The 25,368-nt window shown below is 31.9% G+C and overlaps 1 protein-coding gene across 2 annotated transcripts in view; it reads right to left on the bottom strand.

The window, feature by feature from the left end:
* The window catches only part of LOC129805900 (uncharacterized), a 285,445-nt gene that overhangs the window by 32,527 nt on the left and 227,550 nt on the right, over positions 1-25,368 (bottom strand). For both annotated transcript variants that reach the window (XM_055854140.1, XM_055854141.1), the window contains exons 2-3: positions 15,519-15,727; positions 11,812-11,947 (exon numbers count right to left, since the gene is read on the bottom strand). In XM_055854140.1, the coding sequence (XP_055710115.1) occupies positions 11,812-11,947; positions 15,519-15,727 (345 nt within the window). The remainder of the gene's footprint in view (positions 1-11,811; positions 11,948-15,518; positions 15,728-25,368) is intronic.

Below are 25,368 nucleotides of genomic sequence, written 5' to 3' on the forward strand. Positions count from 1 at the left end.
TTTACATATTTTGCTATTTTGTATAAAAAATTATGCATTTTTCAACATTTTTCGATCAGAATCTTATTCTGGATAGCATAAGGAACATAAATATTTGTATCAACAAAGAAAAAAAATAATTTGAGAAGTCGTTAAGCTGTTTGAAACTTAAAAGTGCTAAAAAGTGTCCCGAAACACCACACGTTACCCTAATACCATGATTAATAAACTATAAATAAGTTTCATTTAAACCTTTGAAAATGCTGTTTTCGAAATTCAGTAAAATAACTTACTTCTCTTCTTCGCAAATATGTTCATTAAAGACATATTTTCCCCAAGTGGAGTACAAAAACAAAAACAAAATATTAATTAATGATGTTGGAAAGTATATAGGAATGTGTGAAAAAAGAACGTTTCAATGTGTTAGCACAAGTATGTCTTTTTCGATGAGAGATCTCTGGCCAAAAGCAACAGCCCATCATCTCCACCCTCACATAACCTGAAGGAAGTTGTGCTTCAATTAATCATAGTACGGAAGATATTGTCTGGTCACATCATCATATGAATAGTATACTGTTATTAAAGGGAACAGGAAGCCCATACAGGCATCTAATCAACTACGCCCCGAGTGGTTGGGAACTCGAAGGGATTGACACGGTGCTGGGGTAGTTGGGGTTTTAGGGGATAAATTCTCATTGAGAATGTGGGATACAACTTCAACCCAGATATTATTAAACCACTACTACAACCACAGAAATTGTGTGATTGTGACACAGTATTCCCCAACTCTTCCCATCTCGGCCATCGTCAATTTAGGACTCCTGGGAGGAAATGCCATGGGTCTACTCAAGATGAAATAACCATAATTTAATAATTAGAGAAAATATCAATATTTATGAATAAATATTTTAAAGAAAGAGATTGAAAAAAAATATTTGGATTTTATTACAAAAGTATACAATTTTCAGTGATGAAACTTTTTACCTCATTTGATAATACAAATAATTATTGTTGCCATTGTTCAATAAGAATAGCAGAAAATTATTAAGTTTGACTTCTACGCAGATTAATAAATTGTTGCTCGAACTCCGCAAAGGGAGCAGTATGTTGATATTTTGAAATTTCGGCTTATCGCCTTGTAGGGAGTTATATTATTTCCATCATTCTGTTTACTGAAAACTTATATCCGTTATCCATCCGGTTCGATTTTTCATTTTCGTGGTCGTTAAGGTTATCTTAATTGTCACCGTAACTTCGGCACGGCACTTCGACATTAAACTTGCATACATTTTGATTGCTTTTAAAGCTGTTAAACAAATTAAATTTTAGTCATTTAAATGACGTTATTAATTAATTATCAGAAATTCGATTCTTTTACCTTTATAATTTTCAACAATATAATAACAAAGAGGAATAAATTTTGTGAAATTGTCAAAATAGTGTATAAAGTATTTATTTGTCCAAACAAGTAATGCGAAACCTATTTTTAAGGCATACCGTACAAGTCATATGATCGAGCACTCTGCAAAGATGATACACTTTGTGATCTTTTCTTTTATTGTATAATAAAATAACTCCTTTATCTACCTCCAGCAAGGTAATTTCCGTCAAAGTTAATTCATTGAGAAAATTTTCTATCAACTTTCTAGATTACAAAAAAAGCAATTCTTTTTTGTTCTCACATTGTTTGGTTTTCCTTTCTTTCAAAATATTTCTATTTTCACACATCATCTCCTTTTGCTTTATTAATACCCTGAAGGTTAAATGAAATCGATTGAACTTGCGAATATAAGTCACTCACTTCCCGTAGAATTTTTTTTCTCTTTTTTTTTCATTAAAATGACCTCCAACCCTGAATATGAAAATGAGAATCAAGAAAAAAAAAGATGAAAATTATTGCTTCTCATGGAAGCAAATTTATGCTCAAAAACTTTTTTTTTATTTCCATTCTTATACGCCCTTCTTCCGGAAAAGCCCTTGTCTCTCCCCTTACATTTTCCTATTTCATCTTGAGGGCTTCTGTTTTTTTTTCGCCAAAGTCTTCTCATTAGAATACTAACAATTTTATAAAGTGCCTTATTTACAGATGAAGAAAGTTGAGCCAGGATTCTTGATCGTTTTTTTTTTTTGGTGTGTTTGTTCCCTAAGTTCACCCGCACTTTATAGAAAATCATGGGTATTATACCTTCTCGATGGCGGGGTTGTTAATGGAGTTTCAGAGAGAGAGCAAAAGAATTGCAAATAGCACGGGAAGGAGAAGTTTGAGAGACAAACTTTGAGTCTATTAAATTGATGGTGCAGAATGAGTGCAGTATTTTTTATTGCAAAATAAAGTGTGGCGCAAAATAGGGGTTGGAGGATGGTAAAAGCATCCATATCTTTTCCTGGGAGGCTTGAGGGTGGTCTTTATACCCAAGGACAGGAGGTGAATTTGAGCAAATCGTATTTATGAATGTGTTTATAAAGTTAGTTTTCCCATTTGGATGAGAAAACTTGGAACCACCATACTCTTGCTTCCTGAGGGATAGTTTGTTGCTCATTTAGCCGCAAACACCCATATACATAAATGCATAATGGGGATTCTTCAGTTTACACAACTTTTAAGCAGTGCTAAGCAGTAGTAAACAGGCGAAAACACCCCCTTCTTATAGAAGACATAAATCTTCATCGCCACGGCGAGAAACATCGAGTATGGAAGATGATGCACTGAGAAAAAATTACAGTACGAATAAATACCCGAAAAATAATATACTTCTTTAATAGTTGGAAAGTTACCTAAAATTTACCTTCTGAAATTTAAAATAAAAAAATAGTAACTCATATTTAAATGTTAACATCAATTTCCTGGGAGATCATTTTCCAATCAATATATCCAAATAATTTACTTATAAAATAATTATTTTATTCAGAAGCTTTTTACGTACTAAACATACTACAACCTACTACAACCTAACTGTAACATGGCTTAATTTTGTATATAGGGTAAAGTGTTACAAGTTGGAAAATTCGCCGGTACAAGTTGGACAGCGATTTTTTCGTGATAAATACAGTACAAAATTTTTTTTTAAGCACAAGGAACCAAATTATAAAACTAAAGTATTAAAAATATACAAATAAAAATGAAGTACTAAATTTATCAAGAAGAAAGCCCTGTCCAATTTGTACCATTGTCAAACTTGTACCACTTTACCCTAATCCATTACATAAAATTGTTTGATTGTCAATCGATATCCCTTACACTCAGAAAAGGGCAGTTCTAACTTTGTATGGGATTTGCAAAAATACAGCTCTTGTCTGTAAGAATATTTTAAGAGCCGAATCAACCTAAACATGTCGTGCTTTGAATTAAGAGCTGCGTTCTAAAACAAATCAACTAAGAGCTGGCGTGTCTTGAGCGAACTATCATTTCACTAGAAAATTTCCAGAGACTTTCAGTGCTGTCAAATGGCAGACAAAATAATTCACAGTGCAATTAATTCGCAAAGTTGTGATTGTTTTCGCGAGTTTTCTCAATGAAATTATAGTGAAAAACTGTGGAAGAAGCCTCTATAAGTAGTGAAGTGTCTTGTGATTCAAAAAAATACAGTGCCGACAAGGATTTTGCGAAAATTAGGTGAATGAATGCTCGAAAAATACAAAAATATTTTTTACTGAAAAATAAAACATTGTGTCTCACAAGCTCGCTCGTGTCTCTGGAGTGTTGTGTGATAGTTATTTTTTATTTAGAAAACTTATATAGTGAAATATTCAAAAGATTTTTGCGAGGTGGTTCCCGTCAAAAAAAAAACTGCAAACATGTCGGGCACCTTGCTCATTGATAGTCGAACGGAAAAAAATCTTCCCAAGTGTGAGTCTTTATTTAGACAAAAATTGATTAATTTCACTTTTAGATTTTAAAAGAAAATTTATGAATTTAAAATTATAGAATAAAAGGTGTATACGGTGATAATTAAATAAAAAAACGTGAAATTCAATTGCATTTTTTCATTATGAGTGTACGTCAATTTTGTTGCAATACAGCAGAGAAAATCTGATACTGGAATCAAAACTCGATATGCTTTGCTCCAAGACCTTCTCAGTACTTAAAATTCTTCTAGAGACTATTTTTTCCATCTGTGAAAATTCAAAGACTGTACGTACTTGAGCCAAAGCATATTCTAAAATAAATGCTTTACTTCAAGTAAAATAGTCTTTAACCCAACACACAAATGCCCGTTCTTGTTTCAAGAACTAAATTAAGAGCTGTTTCCACAGAGCTCTTTTCAGAGTGTACCGTTCTGCCATTTCACTGTGCAACAATTTCAAACTTTTTTTTTGTCCCTGGGTTCTTATGCTATTTTTTCTATTGCTAGGGTCAAATGATTTACGAAAATACTTATCATTTTGATTTCATTTGGATTTTGCGCCTGGTATTTACGAATAATCGGATTTTTCCGTTTTTTGATACTTGGGTGCCTATATCCCCGAATCTGCTGAACCGATTTATTTCTTACTTTGGAACAATTTGTTGTCCTTTACATGCCCGATAAATCCTCTGAACAAATGAAGTTCGTACAACTGACACCAGGGGCGCTGTAGACACAAATATGTCAGAAAACATGGAAAAATCGAACTTTTTAGCAACTTTGATCAAAAATATCTCGAAAACTAGGACTGTCCCTAACAATCTGTTTTGTGGGTTTGATAGAGAATTTAATCAGCTACATTTTCGTTCATGTACAACTTTTCTCTCAGATTATTTTTTAACCTCGATATTGAGGATCAAACGAAAACCGAGCACTCAGCCAACTAAAGAAAAACTTAACTATTTCGCAAATTTTGACTTTTTCTTTTCAAGTTTAGATAACCCAGAGTATTATTTTCACTTTTCTTACAGTTGTAAGACTTTATTAATACTTATTGCATTATAAAATGTGTTTAGATATAATACAGGGTAATAACTCAAACAATATCTTCAGTAAGATTTCAGTGTTATTTCAATCTCAAAAGATTATTACAAAAAAGGCATATTAACTGCATATTGCAAAATTTTAAATATTTAAAAGAATATTTCTTGTTAAATTTACGTTTTAGAATCAATAAGTATCTATTTTACCTTTTACATACCAGTTACATATGGAAACTTTGCAAAAAATCCTTTTTCTAAATTCATTTCTTTTTATAATTCTTTAAAAAAAATCCTATATTTATCTACAATCCTACAATTTTAACCTCATAATTACGTGATTTTCGTCGAAATAAATCTAAAACTAGTTTTTGAACTTGTAATTGTTACTTTATGTATATCACATATGTTAAAGTTTTATACAAGTTTCCAAGTAATAAAATAATATTTAAAAATTTAAAATGTCATATAAAAATCACCATAATATCGATATTTAAGTATTAAATAATATAATAAAAGCTTGTACTGCCTAATTGCGAGGAAAGAAAGCAATAACACTCGAAATTGTGAAGGATTTATTAAGTTGGCTGAATGCTCATTTTTCGTTTGAACCTCTATTTCGAGGCTAAAAAATAATCTGAGCAAAAAGTTGTACATGAACGAAAATGTAGCTGATTAAATTCTCTATCAAACCCATAAATCAGATTGTTAAAGATAGTTTTAGTTTTCGAGATATTCTTGCTCAAAATTGCTACAAATTTCGATTTTTACATGTTTTCTGACATTTATGGGACTACAGCGCCGCTGGTGTCGGTTGTACGAACTTCATCTGTTCAGAGGATTTATCGGGCATCTAAAGGAGAACAAATTATTCCTGAGTGAGAAATAAATCGGTTCAGCAGATTCGGGGATATAGGCACCCAAGTATCAAAAAACGGAAAAAAACCGTTTTTCGTAAATACCAGGCGCAAAATCCAAATGAAATCAAAATGATAAGTATTTTCGTAAATCATTTGACCCTAGCAATAGAAAAAATAGCATGAGAACCCAGGGACAAAATCATCGTTGCACAGTGTTTTAATGCTAAAAAGGTAAGAAATCATATTTTAAGTAGATGAAAATATCTATTTAGAAAAATTCTATAAATTAGTGAAAATACCAACAGCTTTTTTCTCTCAGTGTAAGGTAGATGGTTCCAAGTAGGTGGCTTTTCTTGGCTTCATAGACGATACACAACAGAAATGGGGTTGGAATTTCAGCACAATACCTTTATTCAATCCCCCGCACCCCATACATCAGCCCATCAGACATCCATGTCTCATACTTTCATCCTTAGATGGGCGCACTACTGGTCCATGGGCTTGTAGAAGGAAGGAATGTGTCGAGAGAGAGAGAGAGTGACAAGAGCTTTTTCCCTGCATCCACAAAATTTCTGAATAAGTGAGCAAGAGGCAAGAGTATGAGTTCTTGTTCTTGAGGAGGAAAAGGGTTGAAAATACATTCACAAGCAAAAAAGAAACAATAAGGGGTTGGAATCTTTCAACGAGTTATGTTCCTTATGATCAACACTTCACTCAATTCATCCCTCAAGAGACCTTCTTCCTATCCCCGAAACTCCACCCCATAATCTTGCGGTTTAAGAGAAAATGCAGAGGAAGACATCAAGAAGTTTCAGCAGCAAATAATTTTGAGAAAGCTTTTATCTATCTCTTAAATTTTACATCAAAAGATATCAAAATCGTAAAAGTTGTGTGAAACATTGTTATATTTATTTCCCACTAACTCTTCCATTTCATTTTCGTTGTTTTATACTGATTCTTCAAGAGTTGCAAGAGGTGTATTAGGGACAGGAGGCAATATCATGAAAAATTTCCAGTTTTTATTATGTTAAATAATGATAATTTATATGTTTATTATATGGAAAGCACAAAGTTACATGGCTTTGTCACATAATAAAAACTTAATAACCAGGTAATTAATTTTAGTACACGATTCTTAATTCAACACAAAAGATTTTCAAAGATTCTTTTGAAATTCGATAGTAGGGAAATGAGTAATGAAAATTTAAAATATTAGGTGATCGTTTTGTACTAAAATTTATTTTAGTACTCAAGATACAAAATGAAATAGCACAAGATGTAACATATTAAAGTAATAAGAAAGAAATAAATACGCCCACTACGACAAAGCACAATTTAAAAATTAGAAAATAAAACATTTTTTTTTAATTTGTACTAAATATAACCGTACGAGGGTTTGGACTTAAAATTTCGAAAAAATGTATTTACTGTTTAATAAATGGAGTATAAGAAAAACAATAGAGAAGTTCCAGACTGCATAGTTAAAAAAATATATTTATTTTAAGACAATATAAAAATAAAAGCTAAATTTAGTACAGAAAATTTAAGAGTAAATTTAAGATTACAATGTTAGAAAATATGCTTAAGGTAATTTAATGTTTAAAATGGCCAGAGAAAAAGAAAACTGGAACAGGAATTTGTATTTAGTTCTAAAGTGATTTCCTTCTTAATATATGCAGATTTAAAGATCAAATGGTAGGTAAGCAAACGAAACTTATAGGGTTGTCTCCAACAATAAAGATTAAAAAATTTTATTATGCTTATTATTTACTAATGGCCTCTACACACTAGGAGCAATTTCTTTGATTTCTTTAAAAAATGCCTTTTTAAATAAAATTTCCCTTATCCTTGTAAGCAGAAACGTCAGAATTTTTTTTAGGGAAATTTTTGACGAAGATAGTTTCTAGTGTATAGAGAAAAAGGATTGTGTACTAAATTTAGCACAGAACTTACTTCAAAAATATAATTTTCGAGATAGTTGATGGAATGAGTTATAGCAATTAAAAAAAAAAACAAAGCTGCTGTTGACATACAGTGCCCGCTTTCTAATCCGGATGATTGGAAGACAATATGACAGATGTCTGCTTCGTAATCCGGCCGGATTTTTTGAATTTGTTCAACGTCTCAAAAATATAATATAAGTTTTTTTTTGTAGAATAAGAATAAAAGTTTAAAGAAGCTTAAAAAGACATAATTAGATAATACTATTATACTTGATTTATTAAACAAAAACTTCACAAGATAATTCATTTTCATTGCTGAATGTATGCATGACCTCAAAATTATTTTGAATGTAACCGTCGATAACTCGTTCGGATTACGCCGATTCGGATTAAAGAGCGGACTCTGTAGTAGGGTAGACTGGGGTAAAAAGTCACAATTCGAAAATTTCATAATTCAATATCTTCCAAGATAAAAGAGATAGCGGCTTAAAATTTTTTCCTTAGATATCTGCCATGGACCTTATTCAATGTCGTAAATTTCTCAGAATTCTAACAGGGGATTTATAAAATAAAAAATATTGAAATTTTTAGGCTTGTTTTTGAAATATTTTCCTTACAAGAGATATCAATTATTACCTACTTATTTTCCAAAATTGATGCACTTGGGAATATTTCCTAAATGATTTGCATTCCCTGAGTACGAATCCACTATCCGTTTTAGCATTTTCCAAATATCCTTCTCTCCAGAAATCTTTTTATTAAAAATGACCACTTCGGGTAAAAAGTATCAAAAGGTATGGGGCAGAAAGTAACAAAAACCGAAGCAATTCCTGATGTCTCACTGCGAAAAGAAACGTCATTCATTCTCATGTGTCGTCGCTTGTTGTTTATTTTGTATGAGTCACACAATTTGCAATTTTATTGGAAAGTGGTGTTCTAGTGAGGTCAATTGTAAAATTTTATGACATTTTCATGTTCCAACTGCTCCAATAAACAACCCTGAACAAACTCTTGAGGAACCGCATTATCCGGAAAGCTATGCAATGTCAGGGTGTTATATTGTAATTCACCAGAAGTCAAAACACGAACAACAAGGCAAGAAATTATTTAAGCAACTAAATGGAACTGCTGAAAAAACCACTGGAATATCTCAGGATCTGAGATAGTTCGATACCAGCCAACAGAAACACAATAAATTTTTTTTTTTCATTTCACCAATTTCTCTTTATTCTCCCCTTACATCGCTCAGAGCTTCTGAGTCACAAAACTTTGAGACCTCTGGAAAGTCCTTCCTTTGTCCCACACAGTTAAATTGAATGCCATATTGTATGAAAAAAAACTCTATTTTGTACTAGACACTTCTTCCTTTTTTTAATTTGTTTATATTTTTCACTTGAGTGACGTTTACTCGGCAACTCTTCGGTAGATTTCGTCAAATGCATCTCGCTCAATTCGCCATTTTCGCCTTTTCAGAATGGTTGAATAGAATTTTCTTGCCAAAAATAGACTTTGGAAAATAACTTTAAAAATGCTTTTCTCGTTCAGATAGGAAAAAATCTGTTGCACAGAGGTGTAGAGAAATAAATATCCTATGCAAATATGTCATCTAGTCTAGGTATTTTTTAAAGTTACGGGAGCCCGTAATAAAGCGTATCAAAATGTGGTAATTTTACCCCATGCCTGATACTATTTGCCCCAGCATTTTTGGGAATGGTCACAAAATCACCTTTTAGAAATCGACTCAATGAACGTATTTCCTTACAAAATAGAGCAAAAATTACTTCCACAAAGTTGTAGAGCGGTAAATTTCCTATAAATCTGCATTAATTAAAAATTTCTGAAGCGCTCGGGTAGCTTGTAAAAAAATAAAATATCCGTTTTGTGACTTTTTACCCCAGTCTCCCCTACTAAAAGAAAATGTTTGAAAAAATATATAGAAATACGGGTCCCGGTCAAAATCCCGAACGTCAAAATCCCGAAAGCCAAAATCCCGAATAGGCCAAAATCCCGAAAGCCAAAATCCCGAATTCTCAAAAGTGTCACAGCTACTCCCACGATTGTACCTGCGCTTGCTGGAGGCAAAGGGAAATCTTCTGTGTCTTTTAGGAAATTATTCTAAACATTTTCTTCTATATAATTTCATCCCTTTCAGGATTTTGAAAATTCGGGATTTTGGCTTTCGGGATTTTGGCTTTCGGGATTTTGGCCTTTTCGAGATTTTGGCGTTCGGGATTTTGGCTTTCGGGATTTTGGCCTTTTCGGAATTTTGGCTTTCGAGATTTTGGCTGCCACCGAGAAATACACCCATAGGCATTTTGAGGAATCGTATCCTGAATCATGACCTATATCATATAATCCTTATAGAAAAGGCAAGATTAACTAGAAACGTCTATTAATTGCATTTTATTAAATATTTTAGATAAGGCAGTCAAGATCAAGATATTACAGGATTCAGACGTAGTGTATGGACATGTGGCTTGACTTCTTTAATTGCTTTTCACGCAATATTTTTTGGGAAAATTTGTACTTTGAAAATTAATTGGAATGAAAATTTGAAAATTATTTGGATATTAAGGGTAAATGATATTATATAGAATCTAGAAAAACTAATTATCGGGTGAAAGGAACGTCTATTGACACTTTAAGAAGTCGTGTCAGCACCTATTGACACCCTACTCTGTACTATTTAGGATATGAAATTTGAACATCTCTGTTTATAGTAAAAGGTATATTACAGAAAAAACATTATATTACTTTTTTTTACCAGATACATTAAATTATTTTCAAGATTTTGGCAAAAGTGTTAATATGGGTTCCCTGTCGAACAGACGTTCCTCCGACCCTATTGTTTGTTATTTAAAATTTCGGGACCTTCAGGAAATGAACTAGACCTCCTGTCTGAAACTCATATGTAGGGATTTTACCATTCACAGATAATCTTAAAAACTAAAGAACCTATAATTTCTTGAAAATGTTTAAAAGAGTTCTGTGCTAAAATTCACAACCCCAATAATTCATGTAGTTTTTCAAAAAGTCTGTTTAAAAACCTACACTGAGTGAGAGAAATCCGAAAAAGTTAAAATAACATTTCGGAAATGTTAATTTTACCCTGCAGTATTGATCCGAAATCGGTGTAAACATTACCCTTTTTAGGTGTATTGGGGGTTAAAGTTACCCTTTTTCATGTTAATTTCACACTTAAAAAGGTGTAAAATTAACATTAAAAAATGTTGATATATTTTTACACCTAAAAAGTATTAAAGTTATGAGGAAAAAAAGTTAATCGCACCCCCGTTTTTTCTCAATGTACGACAATTTGATTTTTTGTAAGTTCTATTAAAAGCTAAGTACAGTAGGGTCTCGCTATAGGCCATCGCTCTATAGTCCACAATTTATCGACCGTTGATTTCAAAAGACTGATTTTAAGTTAGGTTATGTTTTTTAGTATGCGACATGCATAATTATTTTAATATTTTTGGCAAACTTTATTAAGTAGTTGTGATAATTGTGATCCACAATGAAGAGAGCAAGGACAAGTACCACAATCGCAAAGAAAGTGGAAGCCGTCGAGCAATTTCAATACTAAAAATCGTTGATAATTTTAAAAAATTACATGGACTATAGTGCGACCCAAGTGTCAAATTTGAAACCAAATATGGACTATAGCGAGACTCTACTGTATTGAAAAATTTGAAACGTTTTTAAAGAGATGTATTGAAATTTCTCGGCCATCCAATGCAATTTTCTTAGACTATTCATAGTAATCTCTAATGTTTGAGAATAGTATTGCAGAAGCTAAACTTATATTTGATTAAATGGTCTTGTGAGTAATATTGCATGTTGGATTTAAAAGAAATTCTTCAAAGAGTTGAAGATTCTCAAAGGGATGCGATAATAGTTTTATTTTCTTTCCTTTCTCGAAATCCCATGAAAAGCAGTAAAAGACGAAGCTGATAAATGCCAATGAAGATACAAGCTCTATTCAGAAACATTAACTTTATAACACAAAAGGGTCGTCGTTGCCAACAATCACATTAAAATTATATTATGATGGTGGTGATTTTTCGTAAAGTTGTTTCTCTCGAGCATCAAAATATGTGAAAGCAACACTTGTGGTTGAATTTAGTGTCAAAAGAAAACTTACCAACAACTATCATATCGCCATGGTCGGAGACTGTTTGGAAGGAGGGTGCTTCTGCGGATACTTCACATCTGTATCTGCCGGATGCGGACAAGTTTACTGACTGCAGCACCACCAGAGTATCCGTTGAATTGTGAAGCTGTGAAAGTGCAATACCAAGTCGAACATTAAAGTACAACTTTCAAATAATATCAACGCACACACTCTGTTGGACATAAATTTAATAAAAATAATGGAAAGATATCCCATTCCTGAAATTCAGCAGTCGATATCGAGAAGGGGTAAATGCGGTAAGTGGGTCAGTTCAATATACACTCCATTCAAGCTTTAATTATGTTCTATTCGCTTTTTTTTGGATTTTTGATACCCGAAAATATATAGCACAGTTCAACAATATCAATAATTTGTCCAAAAAATTACAAAGGTTATTTGTATGAGTAAAATTGCCTCCACCCCTCTCGCATATTTATTTACTTTTATCCAAATGTAAATAAACCATTTATAAAACTCTTTTTCAATTGAATATTTAATTAAAAATTTCTTTCATTCTATGACAAAAATGTTTAATTAAAAACATTTTGTAAATAAATTTTATTAAAATCATTTAAAAAAATCCAATATCTGAGAAATTATGTACCGCCGTATACAAACCAAAATGTCATTAAAATAGACACCAAAAAGGTATCAAACATTTAAAATACTAAATTGAATTAAATCTTAAAATTGAATTTTTATTCTATAAACAGCATAAATAGCCATAAACGTGTAATTAACGCTTACAAATATATAATAAAGCAAATATTTAAATAGATAAAATATAATTATAAAAAACATCATAGGTATATTAGTATAATTGATTTGATCATTTAATTGAAAGATAAAGCTAAAATAAACGAATTAATGCGACATTTTTATTCAGTCAGAAAATTTATTCCACTAATATTTTTAAATTGAATTTTATTTCATTTAGCAACGTGAGTACATCTATGCAGTATGAATCCTTCCAGTGTTTATCACTATAGATAAATTATAAATACAGTAGAGTCCCGCTATAGGCCATCGCTCTATCTCTATAGCCCACAATTTATCGACCGTTGATTTCAAAACACTGATTTTAAGATAGGTTATGTTTTTTTAGTACGCGACATGAAATGTTATCATAATTATTTTAATATTTTTGCCAAACTTAATTGCGTAGTTGTGATAATTGTGATCCATAATGAAGAGAGCGAGGACAAGTACCACAATCGCAAAGAAAGTGGAAGCCGTCGAGCAATTTCAATACTAAAAGTCGTTGATAATTTAAAAAAATGACATGGACCCAAGTGCGACCCAAGTGTCAAATCTGGAACCAAATATGGACTATAGCGAGACTCTATTGTATATGAAATTTCGATTGAAATTAATTTTACTTAATGTTATTTACTTTAATTTGTCCTTAATAGAGATCTGTTAAAACGTAGATCAAAAATTTTGAATGTTTACGAATAGTGAAATAAATATTCTTTCGGTTTGATATTATCGACTAATTTAGATTATATTGTGTCCAAATTATTTGTGTTTTTTTTGTGATCAAATTATTAATTTGCTGGCCAGATAAATCTACTCAATCTACTTTAAGTTAAAAAAAAAAAAAGATTTCCAAAAATCAGGTCCAAACAGTTAGTTTTGAAAATTGTAACGTAAATGTATTTATAATTACTTTAGAGCTGAAATATAAATTAAATTTTTTTATGTTTTATGTTTTCTTGAATTGACTGCTTTTTCGTTTAAAGTGACTTTTAATGCCTTAGACATAGTTACAGCTGAATCCGAGAAACGGATTAACGTAATTATAATCAAAAATCAAATTACATTTCCGTCACTTTGTGACTAATCCGTCTCTTGGCTTAATACGAGGAACGACTCAGTAAGTGGGAAACCAATGGGAAGGTAGTATTTTGATTTTGACATTAAGCTGTCTCTCACTCAGCTTAAGACGTACGTTTGCCTAGGACATAACTCTTTAAAGGCATAGCATACAGTTAAATGCAAGCCCTTGAATGTCATTTTTCGCACCAAGAACTCAAGAAAAATTATTACACGAAATTGTTTTGAAGTCATTGTTTTAAAGAATATCAAAAATTTCTTGAAATTTAAATTTATTTAAAATTGTTGATAACTTACAAGGGGCCAACGAGATCAATATTTTTCATCGCAAAAAAAAACATAGTCAAAAAAGTTCAAATTTACTTCCGTCAGACGTAACCATGACAATCCTAATGCGGAAACATTTTAAGCACAAGACTAAGACCTATCATTTAATTTTTTTAATGTTTTTAACCCTTTAAAGACAAATGGGTCACTGATGACCAAAAAACTCCTGCCAGAGTCCAGACTATTTATAAGGAAAGGCCTCCAATCGCCTTCAAATCGAATTTGAATTGCTTGATCAAACTTCGTATACCCACTAATGATAGTTCTGGAATTCGAAAAATTTGTTATTCATTCCGTACGACAAGGTCAAACGGAATCTTTTGGATGTAGACGCTATAAATAGCGAGTGATAGTGGTTTGGGGGAGTTTCCGATCCCACTATAAGTCCACCCAGGGACCCAAGATATGATATTACTTTTCCTCCCATCTCACTCCTTTTCATCCAAAAATATGCTTTTCAAGATATCTCAGATTGTAATAAAATTTACTAACACATCAAAGGTGACCTTTGAACTTGAGAAAAAATAAAGTAAGGTTTCAAGGTTATCAGCATGTATGGACGAAATGTCCAGTTGGATAAGTTTCCCAAACATAGTTATACAAAAACGTGCACACTTGTCTCAGTTTTGGAATGTCCTGAAGAACGTGTTTTTGGGAAAAGAAGAAGGACTTGGATAGAAAAGTAAGATCGTTTTTAATTACTTGGATCGATTTGACATTTTAATCCGCTAGGGGACTGTAGGCATGGTTCGCACAGAGTAAACCTTCAAACGAAGCGAATTTTCTCGTTGTTTGAAAAGACTTGACTTACAATTACTCATCTCGTCTCATGACCTTAATAATTATCTATCTTATGGCTAAGAAATGACGAACTAGCTCTTTGCTAACAAAGACAAAATTTGCGTTGTTTGAAGGTTCACTCTGTGCGAACCATGCCAACATTCCCCTAACTGTTTTCATTTCGAGTCTATGCCCAAATAATGCATTTTTTGACCCTTTTGATATTACCGTAGAGGCAAACAAACAAGAATGTTTCGAATTTTAAGTCGATATCACCAATGAATTCTTTGGATCATGATTCAGAGGTATATGAAGTTTCATTGCCAAATTCGACTTCGAATTGGATAATTTTCCTTCTTAGAGAAAAATAATTACATGAATTATTAAAAACAATATTTTTTTAGCTGAAGTTCGTTCCAATCTTATTTCAAATGTTCTACAATAGCTATGATCTAAAAATATCTTTCAAATCTTAATTAGAAATTATACTTTCATTAAATTCTAAATACAGATAGTCTGAGATTTAGGGCCTTTATCGACCGTAAATAAAATGCAAAGAATAACAAATTTCAGGGTGAAAATATACGTAGATAAACGTGGGAATGGGGTTGTTTTCATGCAAAGAACTTTGAAGCTATTTCCAGGTGGGAATTTATTTTTGCAATAGAGCCCCATTGGGGCGTGTCGCTTCTGTGGTAAATTGAATTAATATCGTTAAATATTCAGCAACTTACATCGACTGAGACGCCAGGTAGTTGGAAAATAAGCACCGGAGGCATATCCCTTGGTACGTAGCGATAGAACTCATTGCCATCTTTGTACCACTTCACAGAGTAAAGGGCTTCTCCGTCCATCTCGTAGTGGCACTCCAGACGTGCTGTACTTCCTCGAACGGTGTGATTGGGAATGCGAACTTCCGTCAGTCTTAGGGCGGCAATCGAACCTGCAGGTGAAAATAAACACCACTGAATATTATTGGAATTGTTAGAGCAATTTCTTAGCAATTTCCTGAAGGAGCCAATCGGAAGATATTGTTGGTACAATATTCAGGAAATATTTATTTGTACTATAATGCAGCCATCACACTGAAATATATTTTAGTGGAAAATATTTCGATATCGAATACTTTCGTTCTTTTTTTTTCGCTTCAATTTAGTTTATATACTCTTACTAAATTGTACTAAATGTAACTGACACTATGCCAGTGTCACAATAAAATTTTCAAATTGAACATTTCACAAGTATGTTGAGTCTACTGCTAATATTAATTTTACTATTTCAGTGTATTTTTGAGTAGAAAATTTTACGAAGTGTTCTACATTAAATTATATGATAATCATGCAAATGAGATGCATGGTAATTTGCATTCACTCCTTTCTCCTGCAATGGAAATAGATTAGACAATCTCTATAAGTGAGGAGAAAAAATTGAAAAGTGCAATGAAGAAATGGAAAATAATTTTCCTACGAATATATTGTGAATACCCGAGATGCATATTAATATAATAGTGGGCTTTCATTTAAAAATAAATTGGCCAAATCTACAACTCGTACCAACTGCGAATCAAAACTCGTATCAAATAAACTTACATTTGAAACTATTATGTCACTCCCTCTTTAATCGTGACGCCCTATTTTAGATATTTTTTTCTGTTTATGAATTATTCTCTGGTTTATTGTTCTTCATTTTTCATTTTTTACGATGAATTGCTACAAGTTACTTTATCCAATCTTTAAGCTAAAAAAGGTGAATGAGTGACTTTTTTCAAAGGAAAATAATTTTTTTTTCTATTATAACACAAATATGGGCTATGGCAAATATTTACATACTGACGTGAGAAAGGGGATTTCTGAAGAAAATTATTTCCACACGCAATTCCGGTTCTAACTGTACCCCTTTCTTTAATTATTTATTTCCCTCGCTGCTCTGCAATTGCTTGACCTCCTCCTCAATCATGTAACGTTACTTAACAGGCTTCTTTTGTACATTGTTGGCTCCTATTTTGCAATTAATCCACTAATTGATACTTGTATGATTGATAGTGAAAATTGCTTTAATTGCAAGTGGTACAAATAAAAATCAAAACGATATACATATTTATTAGCATATTGACAGAATGTCAAGGTATTTGCATTCCCAAGAAAGTTTTCCATCAGCAATTTTTCTCTATGTTGACAGTATCAACCTGAAAGTGCACGAAATGAACGCTTCAGTTAAATTCTAAGAATATTTTTATGCTTATTGCAAGATACTTCCTTTCAATTTATTGGTGAAAAACATCATTTCTTTTTGAAAAGTTTGTATTTAAAATCACGCCAAAGTGTGAAAAGTCACTAGGAAAATATATAGAAATATTGCTATTGAAAAACAATTTGTTGACATTTTGATGTTTAAAAGATCAAAATTTTTATTTCAATAATACTTAATATTTATTAAATAATAAATTTATAAAAACGAATAATGTAATTCTTCTAAAAAAAGATATGTTAAATATGTTTCTGATTTTAAAAGAAAAACAACTTTTTTAAGCTTTAAGGAAATAAGCTAAATATAAACTATTTATAAATTTTTCATAGGATCTTCGATAAAAAATTAATAAAAATACGCATTATAAAACAATACAATAATACAAAGATCTCTAAAGTACGAAGTTTTCCCATGTTTTCCTTCAACGGGATTAAATAAGGTCTTTTTAAAATCTTTCCGATCCATAAAGTTTTAAACTAAATTATGATAATAAGTTATTCTCTTTTAAAATATTACAGTAATAAATATTTTAAAAACTTCAAATTTAGTCTTTTTTGCTTTATAAGGGCACTGTATCTATTTTCCTTTGATTAAGGGCACTTTCGAAATAGAACTTTTCTCTCCTATTTAACCCTTTAATGACGAGACAGTTTTCGCTTACCGAAAATCAGCAATGAAAATGAAACCAATGAACAAAACCAGTAAAAGGCCTTATATCTGGCCTTCTAAAAGCCAACAGAGTTTGATTTGGTGTATTTTTTGTCTCTATAGACGATAGGGACAAAAATAGCCTAAAAATTTATGTAATTTTTCTGATAATACCAATAAATGATAATTTTCAATATAATGAAAAATATTATGTTTGACTATTGTAGTTTCTTTTCCCAAAACAGTTTTGCTTAAAAAAAATTGGAAGTATAAAAAATATTTCAAATTAAATTTCATTATGAAAATTTAAAAATGCGTCTTTAGCTTAAAAATTTACTATATAGCAAATAGGTGGAGACTTCCAAAAAATATCTTATACTCCTTCATCTTTCTATTTTGTGATTACGTACAAACATAAGGAAAAAATAACTTTAGGTAGTCATAAAAAATATTTTGGTTATGGGACACCGGTGTCCCAATCGTCCTTAAAGGGTTAAAAATGGAACTGAGCTTTGTCATAATGTACTTTAGCTTCGCAATTGGTTTCCGGCATTAAATTATATGATGTTATATTCTAGTTCCATTTAAAAATAGGAGAAAATACCTATTTCAAATGATATCCCCCCTCCCTTATTGGTACAAGATTGATTTAATAAGACTACATCTATGCATGTGTTTTTTTTTTAATTTGATCAGTAGGGGATTTCTGTAACACTATGACAATGTCATATGACAAATTTAAAAATTTTAATGAGGTAAATTCAAAATATTAATCAAAATTATAATCATATAAGTTGCTGAAAGCTTCACAGAGCTCCTTGTAATGGCCATTCGATGCTCACTGGGTTATAATGTTATTCTGAATTTACCACGAAAATTTGTCATATGACATTGTCATATCGTTACAGAATTCCCCTGCGGGATAAACCTCTGATTTGATTTAAAAAAAAGGAATAAAATTCCATCTTTCAACTTTTTTTCAAATAATTTTAGGAAAATCTTGTAAATTTGGCTCTTTTACGTATAAACATTTCGGTTTTTGCTGATAAAAGATTAATATTTCTCAACACTCAGTATGATTTTTTTAAAATCGATTTCATAATCAAATTTCATTTATTCATTCAATATGTATCAATCCATTTTGGAGTAGGGCTAAGTAAATGAATTCATTATTCACAGGGAGCTCGAGCAGTTCCACGTGTTCATGACTTTAGGATATGTAAACTTTGAATACATATATATATATATATATATATATATATATATATGGGACTTATTCTACAAATTTTCGGTGATAAATACCCACGAAAAGTAAAGTGATAACGAGAAAATTACTACCTACAAAGTCAGCCAGCTGCATATTCATTTTTTAAATTTATTTTTAAGGGTGACTCACTGCAATTTAAGTAAATAAGTTTGAATTGAATCAAACTACGTTAACTTTGAACTACATTGAATTAAAGATATCACCAAGCTTAACAGGACGATTTGTAATATTCTTTGCTCTTAAAAGTTTATTGGAAAGTTTTAAGACCAATCAGGAAACTTTCGAAGGTAATATTAATTTCAAAACAATCACCCTCCAATATTCTTTGTTGCTGAAAAGTTTCTCCCATTCATATCCGTTTTCTTGGTAAATTACTGACAAGGTAGAGGCAACAAATTAAGTTAGTTCTCGCGAAAGTATACAGTAAAAGATATAAAATTTTAATAAAACCAGTTGAGTTGTCTAATCAAGGCAAAGACCATAAATAACCAGAGAAATAAGCTTATTTTGCTGTGAAAGAGTAGCTGGAAGGAATAGAGGTGCCATCAGATTTTAATGAAAATCTTCTTTAAGTCCAACCAAGATTTTTCCGTTGCTACCTCGGGGCAGAATTGTAAGATGAGAATGTATCTATTTTATCATTTGATGTTTTTTCCACATTGTTTTTCTTTATTTTTTTTTTTTTGCTTTCCACATAGAATGTGTTGGAAATTATCGCACACGCTCGAGTTACTAGAAGCTTCTGCTGATGGACTTGAAACAGTTTCAATACGGCGGGATGGGGTGGCAGCGCAACAGTTCATTGGATACTTTTGTCTCATGGACCAAATGCCAAACTGATAAGAGAACGAAGGGTGAACTGTAACTAGGTTGGGAGTTTATTGAACAGTACGATTACCTTTTGATGCAAAAACAACTCAAATAGTGTGCACGAAAGCAAGTAAGGATAGCAAGGGAAAAACCCAGAAAAAAAACTAAGAGAAAAAAAGTGCAGAATGGATTGTGGGTGGAAGGGAAAAATGAGGCAAATGTAGAGAGAAAGATTGGAACGTGTGTCTGACTAAGAGATACGAGTAAAGTAATCTAATCCACTCTTGGATGTTATTGAGTTGGATATCTGAGAGACAGACGGAGGATGCTTTTCTAATAAACTTTTACTATACTGTTGAATAAGAGCCAATCTATTGATTCCAACCCATATACACTATATAGCATCAACAACACTTACGAATAGTTCAAATAAATAAAATGCCCATAGAAGTAGTTATATCGTAAAAGTCGAAAATTGCTTTGAAGCTTAGTTGGAAGATTTTCTCATTACAGTCTTCTGAACTTTCAGCTTAATTAACTGACGTATTCAGTTTCTGAGATCTCAACTGATATGGACTTATAATACATCTCCAGGAGGTTGGAATTAGTACATTGCACTGCGGGAATTATCATATGAAAATTATTTTAAGGAATAGTTCCGAAAACTTTCGAATAAACGAAACCAAGACTGAATCATGTATCCTGTCCCTGATTCGATGCAAAAGGAATCCTTTTACGTTGCGTATAGTTTATTAGGTCCCTATTTATCTCATAACTTTGTTCACCAAATTTCTTTTTGTGAGAATTCTCACATTTCTGTGGAATGCGCTCTTAAGAAAGGTTATCAACACTGTGAGAAATCAATAAATATTAAAATAATATTTCAGATATGTTCATTTTACTTTTAAGATAATGATCAGAAATCAGTATTAGTAAATTACTAATCACTAAATATTTACTTTTATCTCAATAATTTTTTGGAAACTAAATAAGGTGAAAGGAACGTCTATTGACACTTTAAGAACTCGTGTCAGCACCTATTGACACCCTACTCTGTACCATTTGGGATATGAAATTTGAACATCTCTGTTTATAGTAAAAGGTATATTACAGAAAAACGTTATATTGCTTATATTTTACTAGATACATTAAATATTTTTCAACATTTTTACAAAAGTGTCAATAGGGGTTCCCTGTCGAACAGACGTTCCTCCGACCCTAGGTCCATCGATTGAAATCGATTTAATTAATATGATACCAGTACTAAATATGATACCAGGTTTTACTTTCTGTTGAAAATAATGAAAATTACGACTTTCAGAAAAGTAAAAAGTTTAAAAAATAGATAGTAAGGTTTTTTTTAATAAAAATTCACCAAATAGCTTTCTGTCTGTTTTATTTTGGAAAATGACGATCAACATTAATGCCCTAGACAAACTTACGACTTAAGCAGAAAGACGAGTTAGTAGATAATGATGGAAATGAAGTTTAATCATTACGCCGAGTATAATTACACTAAGCCATCTCTCGGCTAATCCACAGGTCTGTCAAGGCACTAAGACGACGGTAATTGCGAATTATATTTTTTGCAATATTATAAATATTATAAAATGTATTTTTCGAATGCATTGATGGCAGTAAATATTTTTATCTTTCTAAAAAAATATTATTAAAAATTCAAGATAAAATATACCATACCAATTCACTTATTATTCAATAAGTCTACAATCTAAAATGATAATGATGAAAATTCTCTTAGGGTTTATCTAAAATAATAATGAAATTACTCAGACGGTAAATTATTATTTCTTATTAAAAAGAAAACATCTCTTTTTAAAATGTCTTAATAAAAAAATATTTCTTATTAAAAAGAAATGAAAATTTGGTTTTATAAAATCTTCTGAAGGTTTATTAGAAAATTTCTTCGATTTTCTTAAATATCCTTTTAAAAAGAGATGGCAAAACGTACCAGCTTTGCGTAATGTTCAAACTCACGAGATAGGACTCTCCGTGATTTAGTTTTTCGGATGATCTTTTGGTGCTTGCTGGTCTAATAAAGATCAAATTGATTTATAAACCACAAAACCATTTAAAAATTTAAAAAAAAAATCGGTACTTAACTCTTTCGCGTCTTTAGGGTAATGTCATGACTCGGGGAAAAAAGTTTTTTTTGGGTATTTACATTAATTGAAATCTATCTGTTCGTGTACGACATCATAATAGAAGGATGTAAGATTCTTGGCTCATTTTCTCAAGACTCCAGTTAGATTTCAATTAATGTAAATAGCCAAAAAGAAACTTTTTTCCCCGGGTCATATATGACCCTAAAGACGCGAAAGAGTTAACCGATTTATTCCCGATGAAAACCGATACAACCGGGTTCGAAATTTCGGTTGAAAAGAAAGACGAATATATAACTGCTCTCTCCTTGAGTTCCAGCAGTAAAATACCTGTAATGGTTTCTAGGTTTTTTCGAAACATTCTGGAGGTTTCTTCGGTGTCTTAAAAGTAAATATCTCGTCTTTCCCATTTTTTTAACATCTGTCACACTTCATTAAATTTTTATTAAATTTGTCTTAAGTGAACTCTGACATATGAGTAAATATATATCTTCAACAGTTTAATCCGCATTGAAACCTTCAGTGTCATCGTCATGTATTTAAGATTAATTGACGGCACAAATATATTTCACTAATGTATTAATTCTTACCTTGGAAACCTCTTTCTTTATTAAAAGTTCTTTCCAAGTCTCTGAATTTATTTCGTTGACGACAAATCTCCCAACCAAAGTGCCTTGGCAAAATAGAATTTAATCGTCTCATGATTGTGGGTTTGATAAGAAGGAATTGGGATAATGAAATATATAGGTCTCCTCTACCCATGTAGAAAAAAAATATGTGGCTTTGGTTTTCCCTGGATAATTGATTATCGTGTACAATTGGGAAGATTCCCCTAGCAAATAATCAATTCACATTTACGTCCTCCCTGTGTTTGCTTGAGCTTTGCAAACAATTCACCACAATTAAATTGATAAACAGCAGCATTTCTCTTCTCTATCTCCGTGCCATTCACACCCTCGATGGAGAAATTGGGTGGGATGGATGGTGAAAAGCACCCACAAGACTCAAAATGGAACATGATCTTGGAGGGAAATTGGTGGCGCGGTTTTATCAGTGGAGGCGCTTAATAATCCACAATTAAGTAATTCCGTGTATTTTATAGTAATAGGATGTATAATCGTTTGAATTTAACCATGAACACTGTTGAAGATAATCTCGAGGCATTTATTGGTGAAGAAGGATTCTGTAAGAGTGTTGAGGGTGCGTATAAGTTCCTTAATAAATGAGAATAGATTGACACAGAAGGGAATTTAAACAATATTCCCTTCAATTTGTTCATCTGCACTTGGCTTTTCTCCAAAAACCATTTTTCCACTGAAGAAAATGCCTAACGGATGGGATTAATATTTTCCCCCAATAAACCATATTTCAGCCCACCCACTCATTGCAGAATTGTAATAAAAATAATTCATGTTCTCTTCCATTCACCATTTTTCATCCTCAAGCAAATGCGTATATAGCTTCTACCAACCAAATCCATAACCCCTTTTTCCCTGAATATCATTCAGTCACTCTCTATTTAGGGGTGGATTCATCCAAGAGCTGCCTCAAATTGAGGGTGGAGTGTGTCAAGTGATTTATCTTACAATTCTTCCACTGCCACCCATCTACCAACCTCCCCATTTGCTTTTGCAAGAATGCTTTACAGACGAGAAATCACATACTGATTCTCTATTTTATGTATAGGCATTTTTCTTCACAGACAAATTGTACAGGTGAGAAGTTTATTTTATTGACGATGTTCCCACCTGAGAAGATACTGCCGCATCCTGAAAGTCAGGAAATTGCAATAGTGATTTGTGAAAATGGATGGCTAAGTCAACGACACTTCGCAGTATGCTGAATCTTATTACTCCGACAATATGCTCTCTAAATGGAGTAGGGGAAAGTGGTCTGCCTTTGAACGCGGCAGTTTTGAATGCTTCCATTTCTATCTTATTTTTCAAAGCTAATGGCTCCGGCACACCTTTTAGATCAAGAAAATTTCCTAAAATCGAAATTCGAATCTTTTTCTTTCTCACATGCTTTGCATATGACTATCTCATTCTTTCGCACTCTTCTTCTTCTTTTAGACATCACAACAAATTCAATTTAGCACAATCGAATTTGGAGAGAAAGAATGAGATAGACACACGCAAAATGTGTGAGAAAGAAAGGGATTCGAATTTTGATTTCATGAAATTTTCCTGATCTAAAAGGTGTGCCGGACCCATAAAAATCCATTTTGTTAATCGAAATTAATAGAAAATAGTTAATAGTACTAGCTTTAGTTCACAAAATAGAATTTTTGCTTTGATAAATAAGAGAAAAATTGAAAAATTCAAAGGCTGCCGCATTCAAAGACAGACCACTTTCCCCTATAGAATTTTTGGCACAGAGATTTTGTTATCGGTTATATTTCATATGTCACCTATTTTTTTTTCAAGCATATACAAGACTTTTGAAAGTTCAAAAATATATCAAACTTCAATTTTTTTCTTTTATTATTTTGTATCTAGTAAATAAATACGGAACCTGGGGCAAAATATGACAGGCCAAAAATTTCAAAATTCGATGTGTAAAACAAAAAGATCGCGACATTAGATTTTTTATCATAGGTAGTCTCTATGATCTTTTTTCAATGTTCAAAGTTTCAAAGCATTCCTCATTTCATTTCATTTTATTAAGGGGTTTTCGTCTTTATTGGCGATTCCTCTAAAAAAGAAATTTGCGGCCGTCACCGTCTTAGCGTTGGTGCCCAGTCTCGGGGGGTCAAAGCGACGGTCAAAGCATTCCATGGGGGGAATTCTGTAACCCGGTGAAGTGATCATCTGTCAAAATTGATGAACGCTTCACTGAAGTGATAGCAAAAGAGATTCTGTAACTTACGATAGCTTTACGTGAAGGGATCACTATAAGGTTATGCGTTTCACTTGTCAATTTTTCGCTGAAGATGATATTATCACTCGGTGAAGCCAGTGAAATTTTTTTCCATACTCAGCTTGAAAAGTAACACTACATCATTTCTAATACTCAATTCCAGTATTTTCTATTGTTATGTAGTTCAAATATTGATGAAAATCTTAAATTTAATAAAAATTTCAACACACTTCCCCTCTTTGCTTCATGCAAAGTAACAGAACAACTTTCCTAGCAGTCCTGAAGAGAAGCTCGTGAACCTTTCACTAGTGAATCATTCACTAGTGAAGCGTTCATCGAGTTACAAAATTCCTACTCAGGAAGTAAATAAATTTAAAAAAAGCACAGATCCCGGCCACAATCCCGAAAGCCAAAATTCTAGAAGGGCCAAAATCCTGAATGCCAAAGTCCCAAATGAGTCGAAATCCCAAAATTCCAAAATTTGGGAATTTATTTGTGTCATTTGTTGAAACAAAGCAATATTTACTATGTTTTGGGAAATTATTAGTTTCATATTACCCAATTAAGTCATTAGTTTGGAACATTTAGGATTTTAACTTTTAAGATTTTGTTTTTTTTTTGGGATTTCAGCCA

The sequence above is a fragment of the Phlebotomus papatasi genome, chromosome 3, assembly GCF_024763615.1.
Source record: "Phlebotomus papatasi isolate M1 chromosome 3, Ppap_2.1, whole genome shotgun sequence".
NCBI classification, from domain to species: domain Eukaryota; kingdom Metazoa; phylum Arthropoda; class Insecta; order Diptera; family Psychodidae; genus Phlebotomus; species Phlebotomus papatasi.